Source organism: Sardina pilchardus, chromosome 3 (genome assembly GCF_963854185.1).
Source record: "Sardina pilchardus chromosome 3, fSarPil1.1, whole genome shotgun sequence".
NCBI classification, from domain to species: Eukaryota; Metazoa; Chordata; class Actinopteri; order Clupeiformes; family Clupeidae; genus Sardina; species Sardina pilchardus.
In genome coordinates this window covers 2,870,366-2,893,874 of record NC_084996.1, presented here as the reverse complement: position 1 = coordinate 2,893,874, position 23,509 = coordinate 2,870,366, and the positions used below count along the sequence as shown (strand labels likewise).

Here is a 23,509-nt window from a genome sequence, read left to right as displayed (position 1 = left end):
AATTTCATCGAAATCCATCCATAACTGTTTGAGTAATTTTGCGAACAAACAGGCTGACAAAAAAAAAAAACATAACCTCCTTGGCGGGAGACATAATTTCACTACATGCGATCTGGGTTGACACGTTGCAACTTTGAATAGAACACAACACTACATTGCATCCAACATGCCAAAACACTCATATTTGGGAATGACTGTCCCTTGCATAGATGTCGCATAGTGCAGTAAATCCCTCTGCCACAGCACAACTGCATACAGTGGGTAAACTGATAGCCCTGCACAGGCCAGATGTGCTTCCCGAGTGAACATTTGCCCTCATAGCAAAGCTACTCTGCGCAGTTAGGACACACCAACTCACTGCACATAGCTACTTAGTGTAGGTCTGCATACCGGTAGGCTACAACTGACACCTACAAGAGACGGAATATTTCACATCTACGTAACTTTGGACATCCCACATGTGTAGCATATCTCGCATAGTGTAGTAGATGAATAAGGTGCTGTGTCCACCAAACGCGTTTTTAACAGCCAGAGCGCCCTCAACCTCCTCCTCTCGGCACTTCGATAAGTGTTTATTGTTGCTAAGTTACCAAAACCAGAGACGGTTTATAACGAGAAGTGCCATTGACGAGCCCGGCGCTGTTCTAAAAGTTGAACAGATTTCAACTTTGAGCGCTCTGAGCGCTGCGACAAAAAACCGTCGGCGCCGAGAGTTTTTTCCCGCCGAGGGCGCTCAGCGCTGTAAGCGCTGAGCTACATAGACTTTACATTGAACATTGTCGCCATCGGCGCAAAAACGCGTTTGGTGGACACAGCACCTAAAGCACACAATACTCTGGCACATCTTCTACGGGCTCTGCACTAGTAGAAATTAATGAGCAGCACTAAGCACTAACAGTGAATAAAGTATTTAATATTTTTAGGTTATGGACATGAGGAACACTGTTATCAACTGTTATCACTGTTATTCAACATGAAAGCAAGGTCCTTACATACGGAAACATATAGGCCAGCAGATAGCCCCCTTTAACTGAGTCTGGATATCATACACACACACAAAGGCTGTCTATTTGTCACTGTGTGTGTGTGTGTGTGTGTGTGTGTGTGTGTGTGTGTGTGTGTGTGTGTGTGCGCGCATGTGTTGGCCCTGGCATTTCCAATCGGTCAGTCACATCAGATAATAAGCAATCCTTGCAGTACCCTAGAATATGCTAATCTATCGACAGTAGGAGTGTACTCGCTCTATTAGACTAAGTGCACTACAGTAGGAGCACTACAAGTGTACTCTATTGGACTAAGTGCACTACAGTAGCAGCACTACAAGTGTACTCACTCTATTGGACTAAGTGCACTACAGTAGGAGCACTACAAGTGTACTCGCTCTATTGGACTAAGTGCACTACAGTAGGAGCACTACAAGTGTACTCGCTCTATTGGACTAAGTGCACTACAGTAGGAGCACTACAAGTGTACTCGCTCTATTGGACTAAGTGCACTACAGTAGGAGCACTACAAGTGTACTCGCTCTATTGGACTGAGTGCACTACAGTAGGAGCACTACAAGTGTACTCGCTCTATTGGACTGAATGCACTATAGGAGCACTACAAGTGTACTCACTCTTTTGGACTGAGTGCACTACAGTAGGAGCACTGCATGTGTACTCGCTCTATTGGACCTAGTGCACTACAGTAGGAGCACTACAAGCGTACTCACTCCCAGTCCTGACCTGAAAAAATGATGAAATGGATGGGGCAACAAAGTGCCAGGGTAAATATAAAGATTATTCTCCTCATTTAACTTTAGAAATAGTAGTCTTGTTGACATCAGACCATATACTGTTTCCATTCATACAGAATGTCCGGAAAACAACAGCCGAAAGCAGATTCAAGCACTTTTATCAATTGACTTGTAGTCGTGCAAGACAGACCATATACTGTTTCCATTCATACAGAATGTCCGGAAAACAACAGCCGAAAGCAGATTCAAGCACTTTTATCAATTGACTTGTAGTCGTGCAAGAAAGTGCTCAATGATCACAGCGATCTGTAGACTTTTATTAATGAGAAAATATTTCACAGATGCACCTTCTGATGCATTAGTTCACATTTGAGTTTACAAATGCAAGAATGTTGTGCATGTTCTCAGAAGCAATCCCAATGAATTTTGCCATTCGGATTTACTACAGGTGAAATGGGTAACATTTTAAACCACGAGTTATCAAACTTTCACTGTTGTTTACTCACATTAAGGCAACGTTTTTTGTATGGCAAGTTTTCGGAAATGTGACAAATATGCAAATGAGACCAGTTTTACTTGAATATGCGATAATTACTTGAATTTGCATAATTATATTTTTAGAAAATAAAATCTGAACAAAAGGTACAGTCAGCTTCAAAATAATTGCTGTGATTTGCTTATACTGGATACCAAAAGCCTATACAAGGGGAATATTAGATATCACTTCATATCACCTCAAAAATTAGTAAATCAAATCAAGTCAAAATCAATGTGTTTCAATGCAATGTACATTATAGAACAAATGATTGTCAATGATGGAAGTATCTCAATGCATGCCAAGTCACATAAGGAAGGTAATTGACCTTTAGACAACATATCAACATAATAGCATATTATGCATTATGTACAGCCTGTGAAAAAGGAAAAGATCATGTCAGGCTCATCAAAATAGAAAAGATCACAATCAACTCACATATCATTGACAATCATTTGTTCTACAGTATAATGTACATTGCATTGAAACGCATTGATTTTGACTTGATTTGATTTCCTAATTTTTGAGGTGATCTGAAGCGATATCTAATATTCCCTTTGTACAGGCTTTTGGTATCCAGTCAATAAGTAAAATGCAGCATTTATTTTGAAGCTGACTGTAGGCTACCTATTGTTCAGATTTTGTTTTCTAAAAATACATGCAAATTAGGCCTACCGCATATTTAAGTAAAACTGGTCTCATTTGCATATTTCAACACCACATTTCAGAAAACTAGCAATACAAAAAATATGAGTAAACAACTGGGAGAGTTTCAATTTGATGTAAAATGTTGCCCATTTCACCTGTAGTAGCCTAGGCTAAATCCCAGTGGCAAAATGCATTGGAAATTGCTACCTTTGACCTTGAAAAAAAAGTATGTTCAACTAAATTCTAAATCGGTAGATTTGTAATATGTTCATTAGATATATGATTACTATTGCAATTTATTTTATGTCAAACTCGAAATTGTTTAACCTGACTCTCGCCAGATGGCGGAACTACAAGGATCTGGCTATAGTCAGGTTATGTGACTGGCTTGTTTGAAACCGAAAGTTGACAGCTGTGGGAGGGAATGTTTTTTCCTTGGCAGCTTGGACCAACGATCGCACAATTCCGACTGAAAACACTTCCGCGTAGGATAGCCTACTCTTGTTTCCTCGCTTGTCGAGCCTGATTGAAATTAGCTAGACAATTATCGAAGACTCTTAACTATTTGCATGATTCCTGGGGCACGAGCTGGCGGATTGAGGAGAGGCCGTAGGTATGCAAATCGGCTTCATCTTCTATCAGGTGAGTTAGGCCTACCTTACACTGAAAAGATTCGGGAAATATTATTGAAAGATTGTAGTATTTTAACTAATGACTGTCATTCAAGCTTTAGGCCTACTAAAAAAACTATAATCTTTCAAGAATCTTTCCCAAATAGTGTAGTAAGGTGGGCTTTAGCCAACTCATGATCATTCATGTGACGTTATCGATGTCCTCAAACTCTAGTGACGCGACAGACCAAAACAAGTGCCAAATCAAATGAAACCGCTGCAACTTGCCAATATGGAAGGCTGTCCCCTCATACCAAAACACAATAAAGTTTTAGTACACAGATGATGTATCTGACAAAGCGTAAATGAACAGCAGTCTGCAAGGCTTCTGCAGGAGGAATCATTGTGGTTCTGATCCCCACCTCTCCTCCCTGTTCTGGCTGACAATCTGACAAATGTCAGGTATACTTCTGGTTTTTGCACATTGCCTGTTTCCTTTCAACATATGTACAGTTTTTGTTCTACATACAGTGTATGTTGCCTTTCAGATGTCATGTCGTTCTCAGAAACTTGTTTCCCACACTCCAAGCTTTCTCCACTGTTTATTTAACAGTGTTAATTTATAGGCTACTTGTTTAAAGCGCAACATCAAATTGTTGACAAAAAAACAGGTCATATAAATGTTCCATATTCAAAAGTGAGAAAGAGAATATCTACAGAAAAGAGAGAGAAAAGGAATAGCCTACATGTGTCATGTGGTCTCTCTCACCTTTACACTTATGCACACACACACACACACACACACACACACACACACACACTCACACGCACACACAGCATCTGCGTTCTGCACACAACTTTAAGCTCCAGCCTTGTATAGATCATTGAATCGGTTTAGACCGTTAGCAACTCGCCTGGTAGCATCAAGCTTAAAAGTGACTAAGAGTTCCGGTAAAAATTGTCTCTTCTCAAGTTAGAAAGTGCAGTAAGACAACGAAAATGAAAGACAACGAAAATGAAACCTGCCCATTTTCTAGGCTGATTTGACATGGATCTACACTCTCATTCTGGCGTAATAATCAAGGAACGTTGCAAGCGTACTATGGGCGCAGTGATATCACGCACGACTACTGCTTGTTTCCTCAGGTGCTGTGTGATATCACTGCGCCCATGATACCCATCCCCACAGAACTCTGAAGTTCACCCACAAAAAGGACCCAATGCTGCCATCTTTGCCCATACTGTATAATGCATGTTCATTGAAAACTACCAATGGCAAGTTGCATTGCAAGTTAGTTTTGGGGTAACAAATATCAAAGTTTGTTGTCTTAATCAGACATGGGCAGTATTTCAATTATATGTATTTTAAAGGTATACTATGCAGGATTGGCTATTTCATCGCCGGTTTCACTTTTCGTTCTCGCTCGTTTTATGCTTGCATATTTCTCTGCAGAGCTTCCCCTACAGCTTTAGCGTGTATATTTTACAAAACTCCTCAATCGGTCAGTCTGCCATGCCTTTGAGACTTTACATGACACTTCCTGGAGTAGAGCATGGGTGCGTGCCCGAGGTCTCCTGAAGTTGCAAGCATGGTTCTACCGCTACAGACCACTAAGGCAGCCGAAAAAGACACAGTTGGACCGGTAATGACTCATTTAATCATATAACAGTATGGAACGAATTGATTAACTGAAAAACGTTACATAGTATACCTTTAAATATGTATTTAATTACTTTAGTGTATTTTGTCATTTGTATTTTGCAGGATTGGAAAAAATCAAATGTATCAATGCGAATGCGTAATCTTTTAATTCATAGGTAATTATGCCATTCTCCTTCTGGCAGGGGGACTACCAATGGAAACTAGCCTTTTGGCTATAATTGGGTGCATTTACATTTTCTTTGTAAAATGTCAATTACTGTACACTGTCCCTCTATAACAAATAAAGTTAATAATAATAATAATAAAAAACAGTCTCGAGTTTTCACCACCCAGTTAGTTCATTCTGTATATTGAGACATCGTACAGGATGTTACTTTATTTGTCCCCCGTGTTGCCAGTCATGTATGAAGGCAAAAGGCATGAATTTATAGCACAAAAAAGGAAATGCATTTCTATTTAAAAAGGCTAACCTGTTCAATCTGTCGTACTACTTTCATTGAATACGTAAAACGATAGGGGTAGTGGGGAATCAGAGTTGATTCCACTATTGCAAAGCCTGCTTGTTGTCAGTTCAATCATCGTTTATATTGATATGGGATGCTGATTACATTTTTTTACTAGGTCTATTTCATAAGTAGCCTGGCTCCGCCTTCCTACGTACTTCCGTTCAGTTTTCATTTCACTCCACTAGTAGTCTGGGTCTGCGGTATATTTACAGGTTTTCTCAAGACAAAAATGTGCAGGTCCAACAGAGGCGAACAGAGGGAGTAGCTGAGAACGATGACGTTGAGGTCGCTAGTCCCTGGCCAGACTCTCTGTACATTATGAATGTACGAGAGTATGGTAGGACCAGGCTACTTCAGCCCAAAGTAAAGAATCTAGGCCTCTGTCAGCCAATAAAAAACTAGTATTTCTTATAGTCAGTAGTCGAGTTGTTAAAAAATGGCAGGGGGGATGGTGGATTTTAAAATGCGCATCTGGGTATTAGTCTTGGGGGGGGGGTATGGGGGTCCTCCCCCAGAAAATTAAAAAAATTTAAGATGCAATTTCCTGTATTCTAGTCCATTTATAGCGTGACCTGCTGGACATTGGCAAATCCTAAATTTCTTCCAATTCATGTACATTTTATGTGTCACTAACATTTTAGATCATGTCTACGTCGAGTTGCTAAAATTGTTCAGAGTAGCCTAACATTATCACTTAAATATACTAAATATCTATCAGATCTGAATTAGTGAACCAGACATCAATTTTAATGCATTCAAGGATGACTTGTTATAATTACCAATCTAGCCAAGTTAAATGGAACCAACAAAAAAAGTTGAGACTTTTTGCTTCCACTCTGGAATTCTACCACCATACATAGTCTAGAACAGAAACTTTAATTGCCACACAACAATGTTGGTGGGATACTTTGTAGCTCAGTCTCAGTCTTACGTTCTACCTTTAAAAATGCAAAAAAAAAAGCGTATTCTTTGTGCCTAGGCTACCTGCACAGCGGAATAATAATTCTAAAGATGAACAGATGCTCAGACGTTTGTCTCTTCAGCCACCTCGTGACATTGTCTATTTGCAGAACCACACACTACAAAACTATTCTTTCGTGTGAGTGAGGATGCATTCATACATCACTCTCAATAAGATGACCTAAAAAGTTGGACAACATTGCGTTAGCTCGCCATGAGCCGCTACGGTAGCCTATCCTTTCCAATTACATTATGGCACGTTTGTTCAGAAACAGCTGGAGTGAACACCTAGCTCTCGCTAGCGGGCTAGGTAGTAGGTACCTTCACTTTAGCAAACAAGGGAGGCTGGGCATTTCAGGTTTGAGTATAAAAGTACTCTTTCTAATTCATCAACTTTTTTGTCCTCTTAATAAAGCCGACATCCCTTAGATCAAACTTTGCTTGTCGCTTGGCCATGATGCTGCTGAATGAAATCACCTGTCGTGCGCATAGACAGTAAAAGAAGGCTGCATGCTTATATGTCGCTGATTGCCGTGACGATAGGAGGAGCATGCCCCTCGTCCACAGTATTTTAGCCTCAATGTGCGCAAAAGCTAAATGTTGAAAATGAAATAGTGGTGATATTTCCACATTCATTGAAAAATTACAGGGGATGGGGAGGGGGATGGCCGTTTCAGAGGGGGGATGATTTTGACCATATCAATTCCAAAGGGGGATGCCATCCCTCCTCATCCCCCCTCAACTCGACTACTGCTTATAGTTTATTTTAAAAGTTGGTATACCATGATTATCGTGGGGGTATTTTTGTATTTTCTAATTACGAATTACTTGTATTTTAAATAAATACATTTTTCACATCAGTATTTTATTTTGTTACATTTTCTACGCCAGTATTTAGTAAGGGATAATGTATAGAACGCCGGTCATTGTCGGAAAATAATTCCCGATAGGATGAACTGAACTGTTTTGGTTCGTCCTGAAGGGAATTATTTTCGGATAATGACCGGCAGAAACTTATCTCAATGTGTCTTTAGCAATGACTTGGCTGCCGTTTCGTGGCTTCCGCTACAACTAGCAGAGTGAACCCGTTGCCATTGGCAGCGGTCATTATACCTTCGGAGCCTATGTTCGGAGCGGTCATTATGCAAAATTATACGTTCGACCGGCGTCGCGTCACACAGAGCCAGGTTGTCTGCGCCACGCCCCTTTTTTGGGGAAACAAGCCCTCAGAACAAGCCTGAAACAAGCCAAAGTGAACGGGTGTTGTTCACGGTCACTGATCTATAACGAATAACTTATTATTTATAGATCAGTGGTCGCGGTAGACAGACATGCCGATAAGTTGCTGTGTGGTTGGGTGTACCAACCACAAAGCTAAGAACCCCTAACATTAGGCTACACCAAAAATAAATCAGACCAACGAAAACGGAAATCTAGGCTAACACTTGGCTAACACTAGCAGCTAGGCTATCGGCTACGACAGAAATTATCATATGTTGGAATTATCTAACGAACATACTTTACATCCGAGCCTGTCAGTCAACTACACAACATTACAATTAAAATAAGAGGCCAAAAATACAGGAAAACAATTTAGTTATTTAACTGGAGATTCAATGAGATAAGAGTATGTCTGGGTATGACACTGGCCACTGCTACTGCTAGCAGGCTACTCGGGAGACCGAAGGGACATGTTTTTACTTTGATTGAATTAAGCTTTTGAACGTATTTTTCATGGTCAACGACCGGCAAAGTGGTAATATATTGAGTGGTCCTATTGATTCGTTGTGTTTTCTGTTATCATTTACCCCTACGATTTCGGTACGAATTACGTTTATTGAGCCTAATTTGCATTGGAGTTAATGGGAGACGTAGTTTGTTTCCCCCAAAAAGGGGCGGGAACGTTCGTCGCGAGTCAAGTTCCCGGATGTGCCGGTCTAACGTATACCACTGCTAGGTCAAATTTCCTATTGTGATGCGCTATTTGGAACGTGCATTATTTTTCTATATACCGCACGGCTATGAAGTAGTTCGTTTTTTTGGGCTTATTACACTTGAATATCAATTCGCCAATGTGAATGTAACGGTAAAAACAGCAACGTTGTATCTAAGACAGCGGCAATATAAACGAAAATGATAGTAGCAGTGGTATAAGCGGGATAATCAACTCCGCGCCCTGTGCGTTTATAGGAAAATAATGCACAATCGAAGTGTAAAGTCCCCTCCGCCTGCGGCGTCGGGTCCTTATTACCACTTCGAACGTGCATTATTTTCCTATAAACGCACGGCGCGTCGTTGATTATCCCTTACATAACTGACCGGTAGAACGTTGAGAGGCCCATTCAAAGTGAATGGGAGCTCCCTCAACATTCTAGAGAGCCGTATAATAAAAATATATAAAGTATATAAAAAAAAGGTTTTGATGTATTTGTGCCCACCTCTGGTCTTAATGTACCAAAGATCACAGTACCCACTCTAAAGCAAAGCATCTGCATTTCAGGCTTATTCGTCCCCACTAGATAATGCAAAATCATTATGTTGTTTTCCCATAGGAAAAATGCAGGACCCTGGATTTCCTTTCATGGGCAAAGGTGACTACTTCTTTGTAGACAAATTTCAGAGGTCTATTGGCAATCCTAGGAGGTGAAATGAGATGAACTGCTCGGAGGAAGAGGGAGTGGGGAAAGGCCCCTTCAAGATGAGTTGCCCTGAAGGGGAGACTGGGGAAACTACTGAGCCAATCAGGGGGAAGGAGACCATGGCAACAGGATCCCTGAAAATGTGTTCCCTTGAGCAGCAGCCAGGGGGTGCTAATGAGCATGTTGGGATTAAAGGAGCTTTTGCTTCAGAGGATCTGAGCCCTCTAGTGAACATGCCTTTGCCTGGTGGGGGCAGCGTCCAGCAATCTGCTGCCAGATCCCAGCTGAGGGAAGACCTGCCAGGTGGACCAGAGGAAGATCACAGGTAGGAGGAACTCAAACACTCACATCTGACCTTCACACTGGGTCAGTTCAGTTTTGTCTGTTAGGTGACGGCAAACAAACTTTATGAGTGGTCTTATGTTCAATGTGGCACCATTCAATTCAGAGCTACATGGTTTGTTTTTTAAAGTTAGGACCCACAAAGCATTCTTAAAAAATCCAATCACAGTGCATTAAATCAAATATGTAGAAAATAAACCCCCACGTGTCTTGGTTTAAAGGTCAGAAAGACCCCGTTCTCCCGTGCTGAGTGTGGTATCCATGACGAGTGACAGGTCAAAAGACATGCCATGGAATTTCAAAGGACAAGAGAAGGCCACAGAGTAAGTCACCCCTTTAGAAATAAGACACCTAAAACAATTTGAACGGCTAACTATATTGTAGAACATTTTCAGCCTGAATTGGATTTGCTTCCTATTCGGCAAACACAATGGGTGCCTCTCATATGGGCTTTTATACGCCCTCCCTCGCTCTTTGAGCCTCGATCCTCACTGATCTTCATGAAGATTGATAGGGTGAAAACAATGGGATAGTCTATCCAGTGTTAGTTATAGATCAGTGGAGGATCGAGCATCGAGGAGGAATGTTGAGAAGCAACTAATATTTCAAACCTTAGATACTTCTGCTTCTGATATCATTCAAAGCAATATATCTCAGCTGATTTTTAGGTTTTAGGTAAGTGCAGTAATGTTGGGTCGTTAGTGGTTTTAGGTGAGCACAGTACTGTAAATGTGTTAGATCGTTAGTGGTTTTAGTAAAGATGTCCAGCCTCCAGCCTTGCGCCTATGGCCAAAGGAGTATCTGTACTAACCCCACTATCTTGTGCCATATTACCTAAATATAATATTGTATCTTTCAATCTCTTTCCATGCAGTGTGTTTAGTATGCAGATGCGGTGTGATGTTTGCCCAAGTCCAGCTGTGAAGAGCTGCCTGACCTGCATGGCCTCCTACTGTGAGCCCTGCATCAGACCACACTACTGTGATCCAGACCTGCAGAGACACCAGCTGCAGGATCTCCAGGTAATCTCCCACCGTCCTCACGTTTTATTATTACTCCTAGAAAACTCCCGATAATTTGCATGACCATTAGAATTCGTGAATCCGTTAATTTTTTTCTTTAGCTGGATTGTGTAACCTAACTTGTGCTCTCATCCAGCAACTGGTACAGTATGCATAACTGTTTTGGTACAGTAAAAGCAACAACTGAAATGCAGTGCATAAAACATGTTAAATATGCCCCATCCCCCCCAACCCCCTCCCGATCTGTAGTCTGGGTCTAGGAGAACCCATGTGGAAAGTGTTCATCATTCTTATTATTAACGCAGTGATTGTGATGTGTTAATGCAGGATCCTCAAGGAACACATGACAAGTCATCTAGCAACAGAGAGTGTAAGCTGAGTACAATTTATGTATCTCACATTTGCTCTTATAAAAGAAACTAAGTAAATACTAAGCACTAAAAGGTTGTTGGGGGAAGCTTCACTTCATTGAACATGATCTCCTGTGTCTCCAGATGTTCCTCCACCTGGGAAGATCCAGTTCTCCTCAGTGAAACCAGACTCGGTTACTGTCAGCTGGTCACCACCAGAGGGCGCTCACAGCTACAGGGTGAGCTGGAGACGAGGCCCAGAGCAGCGCAGTGTCACAGTGGGACGGTCGAAGGTGGAGGTGACTGGGCTTCTTCCAGGACAGAAGTACCACTTTACTGTGGCCACCCTCACTGAAGATGGCTGCCAGAGCAAATGTGTGGAGGGATCTGTTCAGACAGGTGATTTTTGTATTAAAGGGTCACTGCATCCTAAAATAGGTTTTTTGAGCTGTTGATTGATTGAAAATACTCATAAGTGGTGAACTGTACTATTACCAGGGTTAATATTGACAAAAATCGTGTTTCTCGACAAAAGTAACATTTCGTCTGATTTTGTGAGATATTGCTCTCTCGCGCATACTACCGTTTGAAAACATGCCATGGCATGTTGGTCCAAAATACTATTGGAATGCTGACGTTGTCCTGCACTTCTAGTCCGACACTACGTCACCGGGTCGTTACAAATTAGGACTGAAACGCCCCAACACCTGCTGCCCTGATTAGCCTACCTGTGATAAGCCATGTCTGCAGCACTCATTCCCAGATTGACACGAAATCACCATGGTTGATTGGTTGCAACAGTGCTGCACTCTCTCTCCAAATTTCAGAACGTCTCGCCCATTTTGAGAGCCGTTTTCAGAAATGTGAAGTGGGTGGAGTTATGGGGTGAAGTGACTCTTTAATCATTTCACAAATCCAGAGCCAGCCCAAGCCCTTTTGGGGCAGAATTTGATTTATGGTATGTATGTATACACTTAGGACAAGGCTAGCAGGGGGCCTACAGAATGTTCAAAGTGCGTTTATAGGGTGGTCCGGATCTGCATAAATCATTTATCTGTTGAAGCCTCAAACCTCAACCCCCCAAACTATCAGAGTATAGAAACAGAAATTAATGAGAAAGAGTGAGGAGATGAAAAGAGAATGAGATGAATGGGAACAACAGAAGGGAGAAAGAAAAAAGAAAAAACAGAAGAGAAGAGGGAGACAGGGTCTCCGCGGATCCTTAAAAAGTCTTAAATAAAATATATATATATTTTTTTAAGGCCTTAAAAAGTATTGCAGTTAGCTAATTTTCAAATTGTGGCATTACATTTCATCTGGGTGGAATGAAAGATATGCGAGAAACTGCCAACGTTATTTCACCAGCGCACGTCCCAGTCTAACAAAACAGTAAAAAGTAGCCTGTGCCTATTAGCACAGGCATCACACATTTAGGGGGCAGTGTTTTCCCCATAGGCCCAGTCCCTGTTCCCTGTCATAGTAACAGACAAAGAAATTGTTTCAGAGTGCAGACGCAAGCCAAGATTTTTAAAAGTGCGACTGGAAGAAAATTAGGCTACAATCTGCATCCAAGTGTGCTCATGAATGTCAGAAATGTCATTATATAGAATATACAAAGAAAATGTTGATGTTTGAGCTCAATGCATATCAAACAGACTAATAAGCCTACTGGAAAAAAGCACCATGCCCATCTCTAGCTATGGTGAAGGGTATGTGATGATGTGGGGCTATTTAAATTCCAACGGCCAAGGGAACTTTATCAGGATGCATAATATCCTGGATCCATGAAATGCTGGCCTTAAATCTGCCTGCCCATGTTAACCCTATGTGTTAAATTTCCATAGAGTTACATAGGGGGTAAAATACATCCTTCCCCCTAGCATTTAGGAGGAACATTTATTCATTTACGATACATTCTTCAATCACAAAGAAAATTGGTGGCTTTGGCGGTTTGATTTTTACTCATTTTTGGAATTAAGGCATTAAGATCAATTGTCAAATGATGATTTTATATTCCTGTTTTAGCATGGTATCAAATACATGTGCTCCCCTCTGTACCTAATTCACATGTTTGATATAGCCCCCGGTTCCCCGTCCCCCAAAACATGTTGGCTGAAAGCAGATTTTTAGGATAACTACCAACTGTTATCTGCATTGCACTGTATATCACGACATGTATGTCATTAACTAATAACTTGAAAGCATTGTACCCTACATGTTTGTAGTGCCACCCTAGTGAATTCCATCAATGTAAAACACTACACCCAACAAGAAGTGAGTAAGGGCTTCCAATATAGAAGACATGTAAAAACAAGTAGCACGCACATCAGATATGTGCATTTGACAAACACATCACATATCAGTGATTTGTTAGGTTTCAAAATTCCATGGACCACAGGTGCTCCGACCCACCATTGCTGCTTGCGGCTATATTTAAGCATTGTTTTTTTTTAATAAACATTTAAGGGCAAAGCTGTAATGGTTAATTTACTCTTCATACCCTGCTTGCCCTTTTCTCATCTGTCCTGCAGAAATACCTGCACCAAAGAATCTCTGTGTGGACCCTCAGACAACACAGGCCTCTCTGAAGTGGACAAAGCCAATTGGAGTGGACAAAGTGTCTTACCTTCTGGATGTGTTCAGAGAAGGGGACTTTCTTAAGACCATTCACACAGACTGTGTTGAGTTTCTCCTGACTGACCTACAGCTGGACACAAAGTACACCGTCAGAGTGTACACTGTACATGAAAGACATGGTCAGAGCAAACCAACCTCTACAAGCTTTACAAGTGGTAAGGACCATTATGATCCAATGGTAGTATATCACTTTGGTCGTCATAGTATCCCATATGGGGAAATATTTTAGCCTAAATGAAAGAAGTAGTTTTGCATCTGCCTGAGTGATTTAGACTAGATATTATGTTTGTCTCAATATTTGGCATATTTTAAATATTTGTTTTATATACTTTAATTATTAAATGTATTTAGACATTGTTGAAATGTTTAATACTAATAGTTGATTATCGGGTTTGGTCTTAACCATGTGTTCTGGTAACATGTAAAGTCATTACAAGTCAAGTGTTCCTTCACATTTTCTAACATTACACCAAGACTACAACTACAGTGGAGAGTGCATGTAGATTTGGTCATTTGATTGACAACTTTAAACCAGACAGTTTTAAATAGGCCTAACTATTTCATTATGTGTGTCTGGATCATAGGCACATGATGAGTTGTTTTATAGTGCCTGACCGATATATCGGCGTGTCAATATTAGGTATTTTTCAAACTATCGGTGTCGTTATGGGAGATAGTCATTTTTAACCAACACAATGTAAAAACTATCAGGCGGTCTGCTTTTGAAATACTCCAATATTGGTATCAAAATATATTGGTCAGGCTCTACTGTATAAACTCTTGTTTATTCATGGCTTCATAAAATATCAACATCCCATGTTGATCCATGTATTCAACCATTGGAAATAACTGAAAAACAGTAAAACTAGAATCATCAGCTTAAAAGCTGAGACCTCCCACATGGCAAAATGCTGGTTTGAATCTGTTGACAAATCTGGTATTCTGCCCATCCTACAGTATTGACCATTTTGATCAAAACATATTTTGAAAACAATCAATGTTATTTCTTTATTCTGGGAAGTTTTGAATATCATGATGGTCTACAGTGGGCCAGGATTGGTCCAATATCTAGAAACTGGCCTCACTTTGAAATATCTTCTATGCCCCTGATTATGACAACCTGTCCACCTGTGCACATAGCAGGGACACAGAACACACAGTTACCAGTGTATTAGACATGAGTCTGATACCATCTCTCTTCCTATTATATTTCAGGTCAAAGAGAACGCCCTGATGATCTCCAGATAGTGCTGCTGGGGAAGACTGGAGTTGGGAAGAGCGCTACAGGAAACACCATCTTAGGGAGAGAAGTGTTCAAGGCAGATTCATCTTTTGAATCAGTTACTAGCATGTGTCAGAGAGAGACAGCTGATGTAAATGGGAGGCAGATTACAGTGATTGACACTCCAGGGTTGTTTGATATTGATCTTGGTAATGAAGAGATCCAGAGAGAAATCTCTAACTGCATCTCACTGGTACTACCAGGTCCACATGTGTTCCTTCTGCTGATAGCAGTGGGACGGTTTACTCCAGAGGAGAAACAAGCAGTAGAGATCATTCAAAGCACTTTTGGTGAAAACGCTATAAAGTACACAATAGTGCTGTTCACTAGAGGAGATGAGCTGAAGAACAAGCCTATTGAACAGTCCCTGGTAAAGCCTGGATCTTTTCTCATGAACCTCATTGAACAATGTGGTAATAGATACCATGTGCTCAACAACAAAGAGACCAGAGACCGTACTCAGGTTTCTGCTCTCCTGGAAAGAATTGACTCCATGGTGGCAGTGAATGGAGGAGGTTATTACACTAGTAGGATGTTCCAGCAGATGGAGAAGGTCTTCCAAGAAGAAAGAGAGAGGGAGATGAAGGAGAGAGAGCAGGAGTTGATTAGAGAAAAGGAGGACATGAGAAAGGAAAAAGAAGATCTTCAGGCAGAATCTAAAGCAGAGATGGAGAGAATGAAGCAGGTAATGGAGGAAGAAAAGCAGAATGCAGATAAAGAGAGGAGGAGAAGAGAAGAAGAGTTGAGTGAAAGAGAGCAACGATTCAGAACTGAAATGAAGGAAAAAGAACAGCAGAAGGAAAGGATGCAGAGAGAGATGACAACAGAACGGGAAGAATACGAGAGACAGAAACAAGAGAGAAAAAAGGAGAGAGAAGAAGAGGAAGAGAAGAGGGAGAAAGAAAAGCAAACATTTAATGAAAAATATGAGAGAATTAGAAAAGAAATGGATGGAATTAAACAGGAGAAAGACAAAATAACAGTAGAAAACAAAGATCTGCTGGGAGAGATGGAAAGAATGAAGAAAACAGCGGAGCAAGAAAACCTGAATGTAGACCAAGAGAGGAGGAGAAGAGAAGAAGAGTTCTGGGAAAGAGAGAAACGATTCAAAACAGAAATGAAGGAAAAAGAACAGCAGAAGAAAAAGATATTTACAGAGATGAAAAGAGAACGAGAAGAATGGGAGAGACAGAAACAGGAGAAAAAGAAAAGAGATGAAGAGAAAGAGAAAAAGAGGAAGGAAGAAGAAGGAATTTCGAATGAACGTTACAAAATACTTCAAAGAGAAATGGAGGAAGTACAGCAGGGGAAAGAGGAAATAGAGAGAGAGAAAAACAACTTGGAAATCGAATATAAAGTAGAGATGGAGAGAATTGAACAAGAAAGACAACATCAAGAGACAGAGAGGAGGAGGAGAGAGGAGGAATCTAACAAGAGAGAACTACAACTGAAATCAGAACTTAAAGAAAAGGAAGAGCAGAAGAAAAGGATGAGTGAGGAGATGAGAAGAGAACGAGAGGAATGGGAGAGACAGAAGCGAGAGAGAAAAAAGGAAAGTGAAGAAGAGGAAGAGAAGAGGGAGAAAGAAAAGCAAATATGGAATGAAAAATATGAGAGACTTAGTAAAGAAATGGATGGAATTAAACAGGAGAAAGAGAAAATAACAATAGAAAACAAAGACCTGCTGGGAGAGATTGAGAGAATGAAGAAAACAGCGGAGCAAGAAAGCCTGAATGCAGACAAAGAGAGGAGTAGAAGAGAGGAAGAGTTCAGTGAAAGAGAGCAACGATTCCGAACTGAAATTAAGGAAAAAGAGGAGCAGAAGGAAAAGATGCAGAAAGAGATGAAAAGAGAACGCGATGAATGGGCGAGACAGAAACAGGAGAAAGAGAAAAAAGATGAAGAGAAAGAGACAAAGAGGATGGAAGAAGAACACAATTGGAATGAACATCATAACAAGCTTCAAAGAGAACTGGGGGAAGTACAGCAGGGGAAAGAGGAAATGGAGAGAGAGAAACACAACTTAGAAGTCAAACATGAAGCAGAGATGGAGAGAATCAAACAGGAAAGACAACATCAAGAGACAGAGAAGAAGAGGATAGAGGAGGAATTTAACAAGAGAGAACTACAGCTGAAAGCAGAACTTAAAGAAAAGGAGGAGCAGAAGAAAAGGATGAGTGAAGAGATGAGAGGAGAACGAGAGGAATGGGAGAGACAGAAGCAAGAGAGAAAAGAAGAAGAGGAAAAGAGAGATAAAGAAAAGCAAATATGGAATGAAAACTATGAGAAACTTAAACAGGAAATGGATGGAATTAAACAGGAGATAGCAAAAATAACAATAGAAAAGAAAGACCTGCTAGCAGAGATTGAGAGAATGAAGAAAACAGTGGTGCAAGAAAGTCTGAATGCTGAAAAAGAGAGAAAGAGAAGACAGGAGGAGTTCAGTGAGAGAGAGCAGCGATTCAGAGCCGAAATTAAAGAAAAAGAACAGCAGAAGGAACAGATGCTTACAGAGATGAAAACAGAACGAGATGAATGGAAGAGACAGAAACAGGAGAGAAAGAAAAGAGACAAAGAGGAAGAGAAAAAAAGAAAGGAAGAAGAAAAAAATTCAAATGAGCGTTACAAAACACTTCAAAGAGAAATGGAGGAAGTACAGCAGAGGAAAGAGGAAATAGAGATAGAGAAAAATGACCTGGAAGTCAAATATAAAGCAGTGATGGAGAGAATTGAACAAGAGAGACAAACTCAAGAGAGGGAGAAGAGGATGAAAGAAGAAGCAGAGGAACAACTCAGAGTAGAAATGAAAGAAAAGGAGGAGAGGGAGAGAAGAGAGACTGAGGAGATGAAAAAATACATCTTTGTCAGACTTGACCTTGTAAGAGAAATCACATCTGCAGATGTCCTTACAATATCACCACACTCAGTGCATTACCAGGAAGCACATACAGAAAAAGAGATGGGTAACAGGTTCCTGCAAAGGCTGTTGACAGGAGATTACAATGCAAGATACACGACAGTGAGAGAGGACACTACTGTGAGAGATCAGGGGAGAAGTGGTATAGGACCGGCCCAAGGCAATAGTGGTTTTAGTGCTTTTTTTAAGAAAACCAATCAGACTGAAGCCAGAAAACCGGCCCAGATCCATCCAATGGATGTGCAGATGGCTGTGTTCCATCGTGCAGATCATTTCCTGCAGCAGCTCATAGTGACTAAACTCTCCCAGTGCCAGTATGCTCTGCCTCTGCTTGTGCCCAATATCTTCACCCAGGAGATCGAATTTCCACTCTGGACATTTCACCAAATCAAGAAGAGCTGGAAGACGACTAATACCAAAGGTGAGGTCATCAGCACAAGCCAGTCAGTCTGTAAAGCAGAAACTCCAATGGTGGCTTTCTTCAGGTTGGGCTCTGTGTCTTCATCCAAGTCTCAGCTGATGAACAGCCTGATCAATGAGAAGCACAACACATTCTTCCACAGGAACTGTCCAGGCAGCAGCAGAACCAGACTACTGATGGATGGAGTGGTGGAGATCGCCTGGTACTGCCCCTCTGGGAAACCCACTGATACATTTACTGACTGTGTTGCATTCTGTAATCTCCATGGTGATGCAGCAGCCCATCCTTTGCAGAGAAGGATTCTGACGGAAATGGCAACAATAAACGTTGTTCTTCTATCTGAGCTTGAGGCTGGCAATAATATGGCCATAGTGCAGGAGCTCTTTGAATCTCCGAAACCTCTCATCTGCATTCTCACTGAGGATGAAGATCCCATCACTGAGGCAGGGAAGGGCAATTACAGAATAGGATTAAAGAGCAAAAATCAGTCTGATGTATCAGCAGAAATAATATTAGCAATCAGACAGAATCTGTCAGAAGGGACTCTCTCCTTCAAACTTGACAATGTATCACATTACCCAAAGGTGAAAGTTGACACTGAGAATGAGGAATGTAGAAAAGGACGGGACGTTGCTCTCCAGATAATGCAGCTACTGAAGGGGGAAGACATTCTGAAATTGAAAGAAATGTATCTGCCCTGTCATGGGCAACTGTGGCATGACTGGAGCCAGAAGAACAAAGACCTTCACCGGGGTCAGAAGAGACCAGAGGATGGTACTCAGATAGAACATATAGAAGATCATGTTAGCACCCAAAAACAGGAAATGAACCAAATAAGGCTAAAGCAGAAAACTAAAGGACTGAGTGAGCTAATGAGGCTGTTTGTCAAGAACTTGACATCACTGTCAGTCACTGAAAAAAAATATTTCCTCAAGTGGTTTGGGTGTCTGTTAGATGAATTCACTTCAAAGGAACTCTGCTCCCTCTACCAGGAGTATGACAAAACATGGGGACAGGTCCTGGCTTTGAAAAATACACTTGACAAATCACAGCAACTGGAGACTGAACAAAAAGAACTTGAAAATGTATCAGGCAGACTCAGTGCAGCAACTTTTGGGCTTGAGCATATTTTCAGAGAAATGGGCCAGGTTTATGAATCATTTTGTATGGGAAACAGAACAGGAAAAGAGGACAAACATGTATTTGATCTTCCTAAAATGGCTGCTGAACTGATGATCTCTGGGCAGCCGATGGAGCTGATGGATGGAGATGCTGCTCATGTTCCTCTGATCTGGGTTACTGCTGTTCTAGATGAACTCATCAAGATTGTGGGAGACCAGAGAGTCTTTGTGTTGTCCATTTTGGGGATCCAGAGCTCTGGCAAATCCACCATGCTGAACGCCATGTTTGGACTCCAGTTTGCAGTCAGTGCTGGCAGGTGCACAAGAGGAGCTTTCATGCAGCTGGTCAGAGTGTCAGAGGAGATGAGGACAGAGCTGAGGGAAAAGCTGAAGGCAGAAAAGAAGGCAGACTTGACAGAGAGAGAGACAGAGATGTTTCACTACATTCTGGTTGTGGATACTGAAGGACTTAGAGCTCTAGAACTAGCTGGGAAGGCCACAGTGCACCATGACAATGAGCTTGCTACATATGTAGTTGGTCTTGGAAATATGACTTTGATCAACATCTTTGGAGAGAACCCCTCTGAGATGCAGGACATCCTTCAGATCGTTGTTCAGGCCTTCCTGAGGATGAAGCAGGTCAAGCTGAATCCAAGATGCATATTTGTGCATCAAAATGTGACAGATGTCACAGCTGGAGAGGAAAACAAAAACATGGAGAGAAGGAGACGTTTGCAGGAGAAACTGGATGAGATGGCAAAGTTAGCTGCTGAGGAGGAAGTGTGTGATGCAGAGTGTTTCAGTGATGTCATTGCTTTTGATATTCTGAAAGATGTGAAATACTTTGCACAGTTGTGGGAGGGCAGCCCCCCCATGGCTCCACTAAACCCATCCTACAGTGAAAATATTCAAGAGCTGAAGGAAACTATTCTTACTTATGCCTCAGAGTCCAAAAGCCTAACACTGATAGAATTTAAATACAGACTCAGAGACTTGTGGAATGCTTTGCTAAAAGAGAACTTTGTGTTCATCTTCAAAAACAATCTGGAGATTACAGCATACAGGGCACTAGAGGATAAGTACTGTAAATGGACCTGGAATCTCAGAAGTGAAATGCTGAAAATTGAAGACCAACTGCACAACAGGATCATCAACAAGAAACTGGATAATGTGAACAAGAGTATGCTTGAAGAAAATATCAGACATATCCTTCAAAAGGTGGACGAAGAATTTAAGCAATACTTTAAAATTGACAAAGAAAAAGACCTCTTGATTCAATGGAGGGCCAAATTTGAACTAAAAATTAAGGAATTGCATGATACACTCGTTAACAAGGCAACAACAAAACTGAATGATGTAATTTCACAAAGGGATGCTCGGAAGAATATGGATGAGAAGAAAGAACAGCATGAGATCAAACTTTTTGAAAAGAGCAAAGAGCTGGCCTTGAACCTGAAGCAAAAGGGTGATGACGAGGAACAGCTGAAGACAGCATTTGATGAAATGTGGAGAACATGGGTCTCTGAATTGACTAAAGACATAATCAGCAGAGATGTCAACATAAAACAAGATGTGATCGATATCCTCAGTGAAATCCATGAAGGTGGTCTGGTAGACAAATGTAAGATTAATGGACGATTTGGAGCCATAAGTAGTGTGGATAATTACTCTGATTATGTGACCATGGCCATGAGCCTAAAAGATAGAGTTACTCAAATGGGAAACGGGGGAAGTGGAGGCCTGACATTCAAAGATAATATTTCAATAAGGAATCTCATCAACAGGATCACCAGGGAGATCATTGATCTGATCAAGACAACGAGTGTGTCAGAGATGGGCTATAATACAGGCCACATTCAAAAAGTAGCTTATAGAGTTAAAGACATGTTGAACAACTACAAACCAACAAAAGCTAGATTTCACTTCAAGAAAGAGTTTCTGGTGGATGTGTCACTTTATTTGTGTTTTATAGCAGCTGATAAGTTTACTGAGCTCCATGAAAGATTCAGGGAGGCAAATGATCCACACATTTACTTGGAGAAGAAAAAAGCAAATTACTACAACGTCTTCCAGAAATTCTGTCAAGGGGCAACTTCTGCTGCTGTACTTGGTGGATTAATATGTGGTGGCCTGAGGGATCCTATCCTCAAGAGTGCCTACAACAACACTGCCACTGAATTAGCTGCAGAAATGCAGCAGACAGTCCCAGCTTTAAAAGGAAACAGGGCGAACATGGACAAATTCATTTTGAAGCATCTGGCTGAAGCGGAGAATTTTGACAATTTCATCATGTACATTGACAATCCCAGACTGTACTCTGAAAATTTCATCAGAATGGAATTTGCGATATACATCACCGAATCTCCTCTAGGTGGTGTTCCCAGAATACTCACCATGATTAAAAAAATGGTTGATGAATTACAGAAAGATGTTATCAGAGCAGCAGAAACTGCCACAGAGGAAGTCAAAGCTAATAAAGGAAATGCAGACGCATGGCTCCAGAGTTTCTCCAACAGCCTGTCTGCTGTGCTTGAATACAGCACCAATCACCTGAGAGGCGAGAACTCTAAGGATGTCAACAACTTTGATCTGTTGGTGGAATTTGTGAAAACTGAATTTCCCCCTGTGATTGCCGCGATACACAGAGACCTCAGAAGTATGGCTGATGTAAACATGGAGATGTTCAGGAAAAGGCCTGATGATATGCTGATTGACCACTTCTGCCAATGCTGCTGGGAACAGTGTCCCTTCTGTAATGCTCCTTGCAACAACACAATCATGGGCCATGCTGAACAACACATGGTCCGCTTTCATCGTTGTCCTGCAATTGTTGGGATTTCTTATATAAAGAAACGTTATTTGTTTTCTTCTAAGCTCGAAGATACAGGCATCTTTTCTCATGCTTTTTGCTCATCGGAGATAAATAGTAATAATAAATTCTATTCATCTGAGCTTGAGAAGTTGGTCCCCTACAAAGACTACAGAAATGGAGGCAAAACATATAAACAATGGGACATCACTCCTGATCTCTCTGAGCTGCCCTACTGGAAGTGGTTTGTGTGGCGATTTCAGGATGACCTGGAAAAGCACTACAGTAGTAAATTTGAACGTTGGGGAAAGATCCCAGATGACTGGCGCACTTGCACTAAAGAAAAGGCTATTGGCAGTTTAGATGAATATATTTGAAGGAACAGGTGAAGATTTGTTTAAGATTCTCTTGCACGATTTTATCCACAAATCAGTGGCCGTGATTGTGAAAATTGGATTTTCATAAAGTTGTTGTCAATGCATGATATTGTATTTTTTTTATACCGACAGTACTTGTGACCTCAAGAAATTATATACTGTATATGGAGATAGATCAGAGTACAAATAACCTAGAGTTTATTTACAATAGTTAACAAGTTCAAACTTTTGATTGAGAGCCAAATTAGTTTATTGGTAGAGTTTTGAGCAAGACTGTTTTTTTTTTCATTAACTTTGAATGGGCTTACAGTGAAAACAGTGAAGGGGGCAGCTAGCACGTCATTTAAGAAAATTGTTAAGTGTACTGAACTCTGCTATTTTGAAAAGCCATTCCAGTAATTTCCTGTGTATTAGCCGCATTGTGTATAATCCACACATCAGTGTTTTATGCAAGTTAAAAGAAACAAAAACATATCAATACCATATTACAGTAACTGCCCCCATGTATTATCCTCATAGCTGAAGAAAGTTTACAAAATCAATGTATGAGCCACGCCTAATAATTGGGAAATTACAGTAAATTAGCTTAGACATAATTTAGCATTGTATTTTCATGTCCTTGAGTTTAGTGTGAAATTAGTTGTAACTTGAAGAGAGCATTTGCACATCATCATCAATCACATCAATGCTGACATGTTTAGTTCAAATAATTACTGAAGTTTTTAAACATTATGACATTCAAAGATCATATTTCAATAAGGAATCTCATCGACGAGATCACCAGGGAGATCATTGATCTGATCAAGACAACGAGTGTGTCAGAGATGGGCTATAATACAGGCCACATTCAAAAAGTAGCTTATAGAGTTATATAGTTGTCTTGTGCGATCATTCCCCCTCCCCCATACACTTGTCTAACCAGTTCACTTAG

General features: G+C 40.9%; 1 protein-coding gene across 2 annotated transcripts; it reads left to right on the top strand.

The window, feature by feature from the left end:
* The first annotated feature begins 3,394 nt into the window (after positions 1-3,394).
* LOC134076334 (interferon-induced very large GTPase 1-like) lies at positions 3,395-23,509 on the top strand. Of its 2 annotated transcripts, none has more exons than XM_062531332.1 (8): positions 3,395-3,534; positions 9,214-9,625; positions 9,864-9,965; positions 10,517-10,664; positions 10,992-11,034; positions 11,159-11,413; positions 13,546-13,806; positions 14,867-23,509. In XM_062531332.1, exons 2-8 carry the CDS (start codon positions 9,315-9,317, stop codon positions 22,576-22,578), a joined length of 8,832 nt encoding a protein of 2,943 aa, XP_062387316.1. In that variant the 5' UTR covers positions 3,395-3,534; positions 9,214-9,314; the 3' UTR covers positions 22,579-23,509. The 2 variants fall into 2 exon arrangements, with proteins under 2 accessions (XP_062387316.1, XP_062387315.1); XM_062531331.1 differs by having other exon boundaries at positions 3,451-3,563.

Excerpts from the sequence above, each read along its gene's own strand:
- LOC134076334 (XM_062531332.1), top strand. The coding sequence starts at position 9,315 with ATGAACTGCTCGGAGGAAGAGGGAGTGGGGAAAGGCCCCTTCAAGATG. Across the intron at positions 9,966-10,516 it reads GGACAAGAGAAGGCCACAGA|TGTGTTTAGTATGCAGATGC; the intron begins GTAAGTCACCCC and ends CTTTCCATGCAG. Across the intron at positions 11,035-11,158 it reads GTCATCTAGCAACAGAGAGT|ATGTTCCTCCACCTGGGAAG; the intron begins GTAAGCTGAGTA and ends CTGTGTCTCCAG.